Source organism: Mus caroli, chromosome 19 (assembly GCF_900094665.2).
Source record: "Mus caroli chromosome 19, CAROLI_EIJ_v1.1, whole genome shotgun sequence".
In the NCBI taxonomy this organism is placed as follows: domain Eukaryota; kingdom Metazoa; phylum Chordata; class Mammalia; order Rodentia; family Muridae; genus Mus; species Mus caroli.
This window is the reverse complement of record NC_034588.1, coordinates 55,540,547-55,554,149: the sequence shown is the minus strand read 5'-3', so window position 1 is coordinate 55,554,149 and position 13,603 is coordinate 55,540,547. Positions and strand designations below refer to the sequence as shown.

At 43.7% G+C, this 13,603-nt stretch overlaps 1 protein-coding gene across 3 annotated transcripts in view; it reads left to right on the top strand.

Annotated features, from left to right (window-relative positions):
- Positions 1-7,539: 7,539 nt before the first annotated feature.
- The window catches only part of Shtn1 (shootin 1), a 102,047-nt gene continuing 95,983 nt past the window's right edge, over positions 7,540-13,603 (top strand). The window contains exon 1 of one of the 3 annotated variants that reach the window (XM_021151995.1): positions 7,540-8,186. In XM_021151995.1, the coding sequence (XP_021007654.1) occupies positions 8,129-8,186 (58 nt within the window). In that variant the 5' untranslated portion in view covers positions 7,540-8,128. The remainder of the gene's footprint in view (positions 8,187-13,603) is intronic. The other 2 variants (XM_021151996.1, XM_029472552.1) reach the window with 2 other exon arrangements.

Genomic DNA, 13,603 nt, shown 5'->3' with positions numbered 1-13,603 from the left:
CCTCGAACTCAGAAATTCACCTGCCTCTGCCTCCCAAGTGCTGGGATTAAAGGCATGCGCCACCACTCCCGCTGGCCCAAATTCAGCCATCTTAATGGACATGTGATAGTTCACGGTTGCTTTCTTTCTGGGATCCAAGGGCTTGACTCAGGGGGTAAGAGCACTTGGTGCACTAGTGTGAGGACTTGTGTTCAAATCCCAGAACCCATGCAAGAAGCTACACACTTGCCTTTAACCCCAGAGCTGTCCAGTACAGAGGCAGAGGGATGGCTGAGGAAGACCCTGACTCAAGGGAATAAAGAAGAGAGTAATAGGCAGCCCAGCAGACATTTCTCCATGCTCCGTGATGCACAGTTATGTGAGCCCACACATGCATGTGCACATATAACACACACAAACATAATAGCAAATTAAAAAGAAATTAAAAAAAAGCTTTTGGGGGAGCTGGTGACATGGCTCAGTGATAGATGTTTGTCTGTTATGCATGAGGTCCCGGGTTCAATCTTCCACACCACAAATAAACAAATTTAAGGGGAGCAAAGAATCTGTTAATACTTTTTTTTGAAAATGAATAAATTTGTTTTTAACAATTGTTGAGTTTAAGAGGTTTCTTCCATGTTTAAGGTACAGATATTTCATCAGCAAGTATGTGACTTCTAAATATTTTCCTAATACATGACAAGTCTTTGCAAGTTTCCATTACCTTTAATTTTGATCAAACTTAAACTACACACACACACACACACACACTATTAATAATATTTTTGGTGTTGTGTTTAAGAATTTTCAGATTTAAGATTATACAGATTTTCATTTCGTTTTTAAAGTTTTTTTTTTAATTTTACTATTTTAAGGTTTAACTTTTAAAAATTATCAAATGTATGCGAGTATGTTGTCAATGTTAGGGTTTCTATTATTTTCATTTCATTTTTAAAGGTTTTTTTTTAATTTTACTATTTTAAGGTTTAACTTTAAAAAATTATCAAATGTATGCGAGTATGTTGTCAATGTTAGGGTTTCTATTGATTCAAAGAAACACCATGACACAATAGCAAGTTGGGGAGGAAAGGGTTTATTTTGCTTACATTTCCATATCGATATTCATCATTGAAGGAAATCAGGACAAGAACTCAATCAGGGCAGTAACCTGGAGGCAGGAGCTGATGCAGAGGCCATGGAGGAGTGCTGCTTACTGACTTACTCCCCATGGCTTGCTCAGTCTGCTTTCTTATAGAATCCAGAACCACCAGCCCAGGGATGGCCCCACCCAGCTGGGTCCTTCTTCTTTGATCATTTGTTGAAAATGCCTTACAGCTGAATCTCACAGGGGCATTTCCTCATGAGGCTCATTCTTCTATGATGTCTTCAGTTTGTATCAAGTTGACACTCAAAATGAGCCAGTGCATACATGGTATGCATGTGAGTGTTTATATGTGTATGTGTTCTTGTGTGTATGAATGTTTATGTGTTTATGTGTATATATGTTTGTATGTATATATATGTGTGTGTGTATGTTTCTCTTTATGTATGTGTATGTGTTTATGTGTATGTGTATATATGGGTGTATGTATCTCTTGTATGTGTGTGTGTGTGTATGAAGGCAAAAGTTAGAATTGGTTCTGGCCTTTGTCCTCTACTGGGTTCCAAGGTGTGCTGCTTAGTTCTGTTGTTGTTGTTGTTGTTGTTGTTGTTGTTTGACACTAACTAGATTCATCTAGAGGAAGGACTCTCAACTAGGGAATTTCTTTCTTTGGGTTGGCCTGTAAGCAAGACTGTGGGACATTTTCTTGATTGATGACTGATCTAGGAGGGGTGTTTCCACCCCTGGGCAGGTGGTCCTGGGCTGTATAGAAAGCAGGCTGAGCAAGTCATGAGCCCAAGCCAGCAAACAAATTGTATGTGCTCTCTGCTTCAGTTCCTGCCTTGGCTCCTTCCATGATGGACTGAAGTTGGGAAGTGTACATCAGATAAACTCTTTCCTTCCCCAGTTGCTTTCAGTCATGTTTATCTCAGCAACAGGAAAGATAACTAGGCTATGAGAACTGAACTCAGGCCGCCAGGCTTGTGTAGGTAGCCATCTCATCAGCCCTTATTTTTGGTATTTATGGATTAGTTCGCTCCTCATCTATAAAGCCTATGTTGATGTTTGCTGGTTTTGCATGTGAGTTTTCACAAGTTCTAGCACCATTTGTGGAAAAGGTTATATTCTTTTCTCATTGAGTTGCTCTTTAAAAGTTTAGTGTGTGTGTGTGTGTGTGTGTGTGTCTGTGTGTGTGGCATATGCATACTTGTTTATGTGTGTGTGTCAGTGTGTGTGGCATATATGCACATATGTGTATATGTGTGTTTATTGTGTGTATGTATATGAGTGTTTATGTATGTGTGTGTAAGTGTGCATGTGTGTGTGTATGTGCATGCATAGGCTTGGACATAGGGGGTTGACACCTGCGTTTTCCTTCATCCATTGCTTTCCACTGTATTACTTTCTTGTTTCAAAACAGCCTCTCACTGACCCTGAAGCTCACCTATTGACTAAGTTGGCTGTCAGTGAGATCCAGGGATCTACCTGTCTCCAGCACCCCGTGTTGGCATTACAGACATGGTGTTAGAGTATCTGGCTTTTAGGAGGGAGCTGAGGATTAGAACTTAGGTACTCATGCTTACACAGAGTCAGCACTATATCCACTGAACCATCCCACACCCTTTTGAATATTGCTTTTGAGTAATTTTGAAAACAGCTTAACTGTTTTCATGGTGTATGCTTCTGGGATGGTCACTGTGTCCAGTGTCTGTCCAGCGTGTCCTTTCTGCCTGTCCTACATGGCCTTGGTTTCCATAGATTTACAGTTAGTTTTGAGAATGTTGTTCTTTCTTCTCAGAATTATCTTGACTTTTCTAGCTCTTTTGGACTTTAGTGTTAATTTTGGAATTAGCTGATTGATCTTTATGGATTGAAGGGGATTTCAGGCTGTGACTGTGTGAAATCTACAGAACAAATTTTGGGAATAGACATTTTGGAGTGTTCTAGTTCTATTTATTTAAATCTTTGCTCTCATCAATGCATTGCACTTTATAGCATCCAGATCTTCAGAAATTTTGCTAGATTTGCACCAAAGCTCTTCATTTCCTGGTGCTGTTGCAAGCATAGGCACTGCATCTTTTTCTGCAGCTGCTTTTGTTAACTGGAGGGGAGAGGAGTGGGGAGTACAGGAGAGCAAATCAGGATGCACTCGTGCCAAGCAGGTGCCCACGAGGCAGCAGTATCCTCGGCTCTCTTGGGTTACTTTGAAGACATGAATGTCATGTTTTGTTTTAGCGTTTGAACTGTGATGTACCTAAATGTAGTCCATATATCCAGACTGCATTATTTACAAATACAAATATATTAATAACAATGCAACTATCTAAGAACGTGAGAATTGCTAATTATTCATTGATATGCTGGAATGATGTGAAATATATATTACACTGAAACAGATTAAGCATATATGAGGGTTTTTTTAAAAGTAGAACATTTTTACATGAACATTTGAACAATTAAAAACATTTGTATATGAAATGTTGTTTTAATAGTTATTTATTTAAGTCTTTTTCCTCTAGAAATTGCTGGTTTTGTTGTTTGTTTGTTTTTGTTGAGACAGGGTTTCTCTGTATAGCCCTGGCTGTCCTGGAACTCACTTTGTAGACCAGGCTGGCCTTGAACTCAGGGAGGTCTGTCTATCTCTGCTTCCCAAGTGCTGAGATTTAAAGGTGCCTACCACCACATCTATCCACCACATCAAGCTGACCTCCAGTTTAAGGCTGATAAAACTGCCTCTCTGCCTCCCAACTGCTGGAATTACAGGTGTGTGTCACTACATCTGCCTCTGTGAATCGTTAAAAACAAAAAAACTTGGAGCTGGAAAGATAGATGGCTCAATGGTTAAGAGCACTTTCTGCTCCTCTAGAGGACCTGAGTTCACTTCCCCACACCTACTTTAGGTAGCTCACAATCACCGGTAACTCTAGTTCCAGGGAATCTGACACCATCACGGATTCCAGGGCACCTGCACACACGTGTGTACTCCACACACAGTATTATATCATCAGAGATAAATCTTAAAAATTAAGAGCTTAAGCCAGGCAGTGGTGGCACATGCCTTTAATCCCAGCACTTGGGAGGCAGAGGCAGGCAGATTTCTCAGTTTGAGGCCAGCCTGGTCTACAGAGTGAACTCCAGGACAGCCAGGACAGCTATACAAAGAAACCATAGCTCAAAAAAATCAAAAAAAAAAAAAGAGCTTTCTTGAATTGTATTTTACCTGCCATGTTACATGGATGCTAACAAGGGATATAGGAGGCATCATCAATGAAAATAACCAAAGACTTTTCTAAATGGGCAGAAGGTACAATTCTAGTTTTGAGGATATCCATAGTTATGCAATCTGAAATACAATATATTTTAGTTTATCCCCCACCTCCAATGCACATGCTTTTTAGGAATCATTTCCTATATTTTCTTTCTCCCCATCCCCAGTGCTATACAAATCATTAGTCAGTTTCTTTATGTGTTTGTTTGTTGTGAGCATTTTATATAAAAGGCAATCGTGCAGTAGTTAGGGTTTTTCTGACTGCCTTCTTGCACTTAGGATCATGTGTTTCAAAGTTTGCCCATTAGTGGGTCATGTATCACAACTTTGTTTCTTTTGTTCTTTGCATTGCCAAGTTACATTCAAATGTTACTCGTTTTATATCATTGTTAACTTTATGGTAAATAACCCTGCAGGCAAATCTCTAAGGATTGACTCCCTAACACAGAATGAGTGGGTCAAAGATGACAAATCTCGCTACATCATAGTTTTATCTACATAGTACAGAAAATTACATACATTGTAATTACCAAAAAGCAAACAAGTACTAAATAGCTTCAATGTGCTCCCTTCTCTATCTCCTTCCCTAGAGTCAGATATTCCGCCTTCTATCCCTAGAGACAGCCACAATCCCATGTTCGTTACAAGTCTTTTAGTTCATCTTTAGAAGGTACCTCCTGACCTCATATATGTATATATGTATACAACACACAAACATTTCAAGATGTTTCAAATTTGATGTTGTTTGATGGTTACTAACAGCATCAATGCAATGAAACACAAATCCCCGTATGCATTATTAAGCAGAACAAAAACTAATTATATAACTCTATCCCTTCTATCAATATTCATGCCATATAAATAAGTCATTGTAACAGAAGCTCTGTATCCCAAGAAGTAAATCTAATAGTTAGCCTAATAATTCATAGCATGCCCTCAGGATAATAGGGCTTTGTTTTTCAGGTGGCTATTTTAATTCAAAGAGGGTACATGGAATTCATTTCAATGAGCCACCGATTCACTGTGAGGCCAAAACATTTCAATTTGAGACTCTCAAACTCCCCAGACATCATACTGTTGTTGGAATTGACAATTCTATCAGCCATTTAAAAGAGTGGAGATTTGTAAACCAATCTAAATATCAACAGGACATCCTGCTTCCCTGTGATGGAGCTGGAGAAGGTACTTCTGGTTCCTTGGGTTTGGTCATAGGCTAACAAGCTTCATGGCTGCCTTACAAAGCTAGGTAGTTATTTCTGCTCACTTGAATCTCCTCTCTCTCTCTCTCTCTCTCTCTCTCTCTCTCTCTCTCTCTCTCTCTCTCTCGTGTGTGTGTGTGTGTGTTTCTAGAAATAAATTATCATTCATTTCACAAAACACCTGGTAGCAGCCCATCCTCATATGGTCATGCAATTGGCTAAAAGCTCTCATATCTCCTACCTTTCAAGTCCCAGGACTAAAAAGGTAACCCCAGGAAAAAGACCATGTGGTTATCTCTCTTGGGATCATTGAAGGAGCTCTAACTACCCCAGGCATGTCAACATGTCAAGCATGGCTCTGGCAAGCCTTGCCCTTCTTCTCTATTCCTCCTGTCTTGGCTAAAAACCATTAGATTACATTGCTAAAACTAGCCATCAAAATCTATTCCCTTATTTGGCCACTCCCTCCTCCTGAGGCTGACTATCAAGGTTCAGCAATCTAAGTATTGAAGTCCAGTAAACAAAAGCCCCTTTGGCTCACCTAATTAACATGCCCAATTAAAATTAAACACCTCAACCTAACACAGGGTTTCCCCCCTTACCTTATATAAACCACCTATGGTTTCCTATGGGCCATATCTGGCTCCCATCTAGAGGCTGTCCTTTGTCTTTCTAGGACAAATACCATGCTCCCTCCTCCCTTGTTCCCCTTTCCTTCTCCCTCATCCTCTATCTCCTGTCTTTGTCTCTTACTCCCTGACCTTTGTCCCTTTGGGGGCAAATCTTTGGGCAGAGAACTTGGTCTTGTGTGTCCTGAGCCTATACCAATCTTTATGATCATCACTGTAGCTGACTGGAAAATATTAAATATTTTGAACTTATGAAACATTCTTATGAAACATTCCAGGAAGGACCAAATAGCAAAATCCCCACCCTGAAATAATTTCATAAGGTTCCATCTTTCATTCTTTTTACTTAGAAATCCACACTGCCACCTTAGGCCACTATGCATTCTAAAATACTACATTGCCATTTCTTAAAAGGGAATAGCCGATTCTGATTTTTCAACGGTCACCACGAGATGGTATGAATAATGAGTACCAGAAAGATACTGGTAATAGGATCTATGAGAATATCAATACATGTCTCCTGGCCAGGGCCACTACCAGCCAAGTTGGGGCGTTTGCCTAAACTGAGACGTGAGTAATGAAGAGCTGGTGTTCTATATGAGTTTAGAGAGGATGAAGAAAACGATGGCTGTGCAGAAGGCTCACTTAACCCGGATTTATCTGGAGCGCTTAATGATTGGAATAAAGAACCGTGCTTTTCTCAACTTGTTATTAGCAACCATAACACCTGTAATCATAAAAACCAAAAATTCCTCTGCGCAGAGCAGGCGGTATACCTATCCATCTGGTCCACCTTATTGGAGGTGGACCGGATGGATTGTGGGGCCTTAGTGCATGCTAGACAAGCACTACTATTCTTTAGTCTGGATTTGATGTTGTGGTCAAATTCCTCTCCCTGTTCAATTTTTTAAATTCTAAAAGAGTATGCTTTATTATTTGCATTCTTTAGACCATTCCAGAGCTTGGGAGAGTCAAGCAAATGTTAGGAGAACTAGAGTTGGAGAATGCAAGCCTGCCTGGATATGTTTGCCCAGGTCTACCCCAGAGTTGGGTGTAAATGCCACCAAGGGCCCTTAAGAGAGGCAAGGACTGTCTTCAGTCCTTACACCGGAGGCTCCCTGTCACGCAACAAAGTGACCTTGGGTATTCAGAGTGCAGTGCCAGCCCCCCCCCCCCCCCAAGATGCAAGATCCTCCCACCGGAACCAGATGACCTTCGCTGCGGTTCAGGCCTTCACTTGGAGGCAGGGCCCAGGTTCTGACACTGGCCTCTTCACACATGCTGGAACTGCGATCAGACTGCCACGCCCCCATCACCTCCTCTCTCTTTCTCTCCCTCCATCCTACCCCCTAACCCCTACTCCTCAAGACTGTGCGGTGACTCAATTAGCCAGACAGCCCGCAACATGCACTTGCTTGGTGGACAGGTGCATGGTGTAGAACAGAGGGTTTTCCAGCCCTGGCTCCAATGAGCAGTGCCTGAGAACTAGGGTAGGAGCCTGGTCGTCTGGGGTCCGTCCGGTCCTGCTCAGATCCGCTATCCAGCTCTAGGGTGGCGGACCTGGGGAACCCGGGGCGAGTCTCCTTGGTGCGCGCCTCGGGTGGAAAGCCTGGCGCAGCGGCGGCCTTAGCAGAACCGCATAAAGCCACCTGGGAGGATCGCAGGCGCCCCAGGGCCGCGACACTTCACCCGCCTCCAGCGGCCCACGCCCCTACCGGGCCCGGCGCCCAGACCCGCCCGCCGCAGGTGGGGCAGCCAGGGCCCGCGAGTAGGTGCGTGGGATGATCTCACCGCGTGCGGCGCGCCAGGAGGAGGAGGAGCGGGAGCGATCCCAACTTCCGGGTAGTGCAGCCGCACGCCGCGCCACCGGCATCTTGCTTTCTGCTCCCCCTCCCCCGTGTCCCCCTCGCCTCTCCCTCCTTGCCTTTTATCCTCGGCCCCACCCGCCAAAATGAACAGCTCGGACGAGGAGAAGCAGCTGCAGCTCATCACCAGCTTGAAGGAGCAAGGTAGGTGGGCCGGCTGCCGCAGGTACCGGGCAGCGGCCTCGGGCGGGACAGCTCTGAGCGCAGCGGCAGGTGCCAGTCGCGGCCAAGGGACCGTGAGGCCGCCGCGGTCACCCCGCAGCCCCAAGCTCCATGGGGTGCAGTGCCCTGGGCGGAGGAGCTGCAGCGTCTTCCCACAGTGGGATCGCGCGCCCTGCAGGACTAGGGCGCGCGACCCGGGCAAAGGGACACGCGTCGGGCGTGGACAGGGTCAGGGCAGGCACCTCAGTCCACGCGGGAGTAGCGAGCCGGGTAGGGTAGGATCGCTGGGCGCCGGGTAGTGGCTCAGTTGGCCTGGCTCCTAGCTGAGGCCGCACCCTTGCACACTTTGGCGTTCCTGGGCCTGCAGCGTTCCCTTCTTTTGGGTTCGGTCTAGTTCCTTTTTCTTTACCCAGCTGGGATTTTTCAGGGAACCGTTGTGTTCTTATCACTTCCCATTTTTAGCAATTTATTAGTCAGTGAGTCGACACCCTGCCTGTGTGGGGCTTAATGAGGGAGCCGGGCTGGAGCTGGAAATCCAGGCCGTTTTGCATGCTTTTCTCTACCGCTTGGTAGCTAATGATTGCCATCAGAACATTTGTGAACAAAGCAAGATCCTAGAGACAGTTAACCTGACACACTTAAAAAAATACCACGACTAATTATCCTGTTCAAAGGGTGGTTTGAGAATATGGGTCAAGAAAGAGGAACTGCACAGGTTTAGGAGGTAAAAGGTCATGCATGCTCTTTGCTGCAGGACTTGCTAACACTGGAAGGGCCCTGCTCAATGGTCCTATTCCTCTTCTTGACTCAGTTCTCCAGGAAGTTGGTGTCTTCCCATCACTGGGTCTTGTGACTGAGCCAGATGGCTTAAGAGGTCCTAGCAAGGACTTGAGCTGCTTGCTGCTCTTCAAATCCATCAGCCACACTTCCGCAGAAAGGTCTCCACAGCACTGTACTGTGTGACCTCAGGGGAGTTACCTAACCTCGCTGAAATGGATGAAGCACTTTTCCCTATGTGGCACCTAGAAACCCAGAATGGGTGTTAATTGCCTTCATTTCCCCCTCTCATCTGCAATTAGCCTCAAGTCAGCCCACATCGCACCTGTGACTCAATGGATGGACAGAATGCCTTATTTGGAATCCTTCAAGTATTTTCATCGAAAATTGGATTTCACTAGTATTTACTTTTAATAACCATTTCCCGTGTCTCGCACCTGAAGACTTTTGATTCATTACTCTGGACTCATGAAAACTTTTGGTATTAGTTAATACCAGATCTTTTGATGGATGGTCGTCTTGCAAATGATTATAAAACAAAGTAAAATACGTTACTTTCTTTTATTATCTTATTGTAATTCTCAGAGTGCACTAACCGGGACCACATCCACACATATCTCCTCAGGCCTTTTGCTTGACTGATGTTTGAAGAAGGGAGGGGGTTCCTAAGTGTCTAGCGCTTTCTGTTGTGTTGTATTGGAAAACAAATTTGTGGCCTTAGTATTTCTAAAGGTTCTGTTTTCCTGAGGAAGGGCATATCAGGAGAATAGAACTTAGGTTTGTGTCTCTCGAGAGTACTCTTGGTTTTGGACATTGGACTGGACACATAACTACTACGGTGAGATTTTCATATCTTAAAACCAGACTGCATTAAAAGACTTATTTAAGAGTTTTTAATGGCTATTTTACCTGTGGAATTAGCTGGGAAGTTGGGGATTTGAGGTGTAAACATGGCAACCAGGTCTTTGGGTATACCAGTATTATGGTCAGGTTTTTTTTGTGGTGATGGTGGGCTGTTGCCATGGTGAGTCATAATTTCATTCTCCCAACCTAATATGAACAAGGAGAAGATTTTTGGTTGGATGCTCCGTTTTCCTTGTTCACTGCTAACATGTTTATGTTTTTGTTTCAGTAACAACTATCAATTACTTACCATGCACGAGGCCCCCGTTTCAGACTCCGTAACTATAGATAGTGAATCAGATCATCCTGGCTCTTAAGAAGTTTCTGGTCTGGTAGACAGTCATTAATCAAAGAGGCGTGCAAGTCAACAGACTACTGTTGCTTCTAGGATGGGTTCTTAGGAATGGACTGTTGGATTCGGTGGCATGCATGTTTTGATGTTTTGTCATTCAGTAAGAAGCCCTCCTCTGTCAATAACTGTGCCAGTTTCTGTTCCCCCAGCAAAGCCCTCGTCATCATTCGCTGGTTAACATGAGCTGACAGTAGTCGTCAGCTGGACAGCCTGGCAGGTTTCTGAATGTCTGCCATCGGAACTGGCAACATGCCTCCTTTAAAACCTACATTGCTCTGGCTACAAGTGAAGTTTGAATCTTCACCTATTTATATTGACCATTTTGGTCTTCTCATGCAGTTGCCCCCTTGATGAGTTTTAAGTCTGAGACTCAAACCTGTTCCCCAGGGAAGGGTGTTCAGGAGGGAGGCTGCTGTGTGAACTGCAGAGCTGACAACAGCCTTCTCTAGTGGGAGCCTTCAGTGTTGAGAATAACGTTGTGCTTGACAAAAGTTGTGAAATGCATTGATGGAGTCTGTCATAATATGAACAATCTCTAATTTATATGTACCATTCCCCGGCTCTGTGTCTTATAAGTCACACCCACTTCTGAATTACTCCACAACATTGTATGTTCCCGTCTACTGAATGCTATAATTAGGTATATTATGTCTTTCTAGAAAGTTATATTATGTCCCTTAAAAAAAATTAGCCAGTGTGTGATTTTTTTTTTTATGTTCAAGCAGATGCTGAGGTAATGAGGTAATTCTCCTTTTGTCTTCTCCCCCCCCTCAGGCTTTATTTTATTGGGCTGATTGACATTGTTAATGCATGGAGAAATGGCAACTTAGGATACTATTTCCGATGCATATTTCCCAGCTATCAAAGTGGACATTTCCCTTACAAAACATCATACAATTTTCTCTCTCTCTGTAGAATTCTCTTGGAAAATGATAGACTTAGTTCAGCATTTGTTGAAGGTGCATGGCTTTCTGGGTGATTCATTCAACATGCATATACTGAATATTCATAGCCAGGCACTGGGCAAGGCAGCAGAGACCAGTGAATAAGACCTGGCCCTTGATAGTGGTGACTTTCTGGGTCTAGAGACAGTATTAAATCGAGGAAGTGTGTCTGGTTGGCTTATGTGTGTCATGGATTCTGGTCTTTTGGTCAGGGAGCAGCTTGAGTGGAGTCCTCTACACACCACACGTACACACATACATGTACACATACACAGAAACTCCATGGATTACCAATGCTGTTCAACGCAGAATGGGCCACCAGCATTGAAGAGCCTGACCCAAACAACAGGTACCTATTAGACTGGTCAACGTAGCAAGGCAGTGCTGTTTGTAACTTGGTGATGATGATGTATGGTTGTCATTTCACAATGTGGATGTGCCTTTTTATCGACTTCTTCTTTCCCTTTCCCCACTTTCATCCTTCTCAGGGCTAAGGATGGGATCTAAGCCTTTATATATGCTAGGCAAGTATTTCACCACTGAACCATCCTTTACCCTGATAACAATATTCTCAGAAAGGACCAGTGACAACTAGAATCAAAATCCGTGGTCATTCTAGGGTAAATACGATTTAAAACAATTATTCTGTGGTAAGGTTTTTATTTTTTATCTTTTGAGGCATATATCATGTAAGCCTCAAACCCCATTGTAGCAGACGATGGCCTTGAACTCCTGGTCCTCTGCCTTCCCTTCCAAGTAATGGGATTGCAATACAAGCCTGTGAGATTGCAACACAAGCCTATAGGCTTGTACCAGCACATCCCAGTACAGATGGGTGGGTAACACAGAGCTGATTCTTAAGGTGCAGCTCCTTCCTAGAGCAAGCTAGTGTGACTCATGGGTGCCTTTTCCAGGGTTCCTTTGGCTTGCGGGGGAGAAATCTGTGGGGACATTATTGTAGTTAAAGGAGCCCAGGCTGTCTGGAGGCCATACTTCATGTGTAAGTGAAGCTGAGTTACTACACTAAGAGATGCATGCACCCAGAGTCCCTCAACAGAAGGCATTTGGAAATGACATGGGTGTCTTGGCTTCATGCACAAACTTGGTTTTTCAGCAGTGTTTTTCTGAGTATGGTCCAAGAGTTGCCTATTTCTGAGTCACCAGGTGGGTATTAGGATCATAGTTTACTCCCAAGGTCAGTGAGCTCTGCTGAGGAGTTGGCAACTAGGCCCTCAGGAGATGGACCTTCAGGGGCTGGAGCCATGTCTGCCCCTCAGAGCCCCTACCCCCCAGGACTGGAACCATGTCTGATGCTCAGAACACCCCCCCAGGACTGGAGCCATGACAGCTGCTCAGAGCCCCCTCTCCATTAACACTAGTCCCAGGGAATGGAGTCCTCCTTTTGTTTATAAAATATTAACCTAAACTAAAAGTGAAATGTATAAACATTATTTTTCTTCTAACCCATTATTTCCCAATCTGTGTTTTACTCTCTCTTTCTAAAGAGCAGGTATTTTATATACCATGACCTTGGGAGGGCCAAGACTTTTTTTTCCCCTATTGAAAATAATGCTTTTGGTAATGGACTGGAGTTAAAGGCATGCATATGAATTTGTATTAGCTTATTGTAGACATAGATTATTACATGTAGCACACACACACTTATGGGTATATATTTATATATATGTATACATACACACACACACACATACACACATATTCGGAACATGGGTGCTAATAATGTCCTTTGATAAAAGAAACATGGTTGGTCTCCAAGGGAAATGGCTGGTTTTCGAGATACCCAAATATGCCCGATGAGCCTGGAACAGTCCGTGGTTCCCAAACCTAAGGAAGTGCTCCAACTAATAAGCTCACGTGATGGGACTGTGTCCAAGAGTCACAGAAGCCAATGGAAGAGTTGTCTACTGGCCAAAGTTGGGACAGTTAAAAACAGACAAGATATAACAGGACACAAAGCACTGTGTGTAGTGAGATAGAGTGTAGGATATGATAAAAAATGGCATCTTATCTCTGACTTTCCCTTAAAAATCTTGGAGTCTCATGTACTCTTGAGGAAAACATCAGATTCTACTCAAAGCCTAAGCAACACTCCTTAAAACTGCCCAGTGTCCACCAAGGGAGAAGCAACAATCTGGGCTTGGCAGTGTCAAAGGGGCACACAGGGTCAGAGTCAACCTCAGCTAGGCTAGACTGGGCTACATGAGACCTTGTTCCTGTCACCTCACTGACACCCCCCCCAAAAAAAAAAAAACCCTAAACAACCCCAACTCCCAAATCAAAAATTACTTAATATAACAAGAGGAACTTATCAAGGTCGTAAAAGTAGAGACCAGGGTGGAGAAGCACCCAAGGATATAGCACATTTAAATGGAGTGAGATATCTTATCAAGAAACTAGTATAC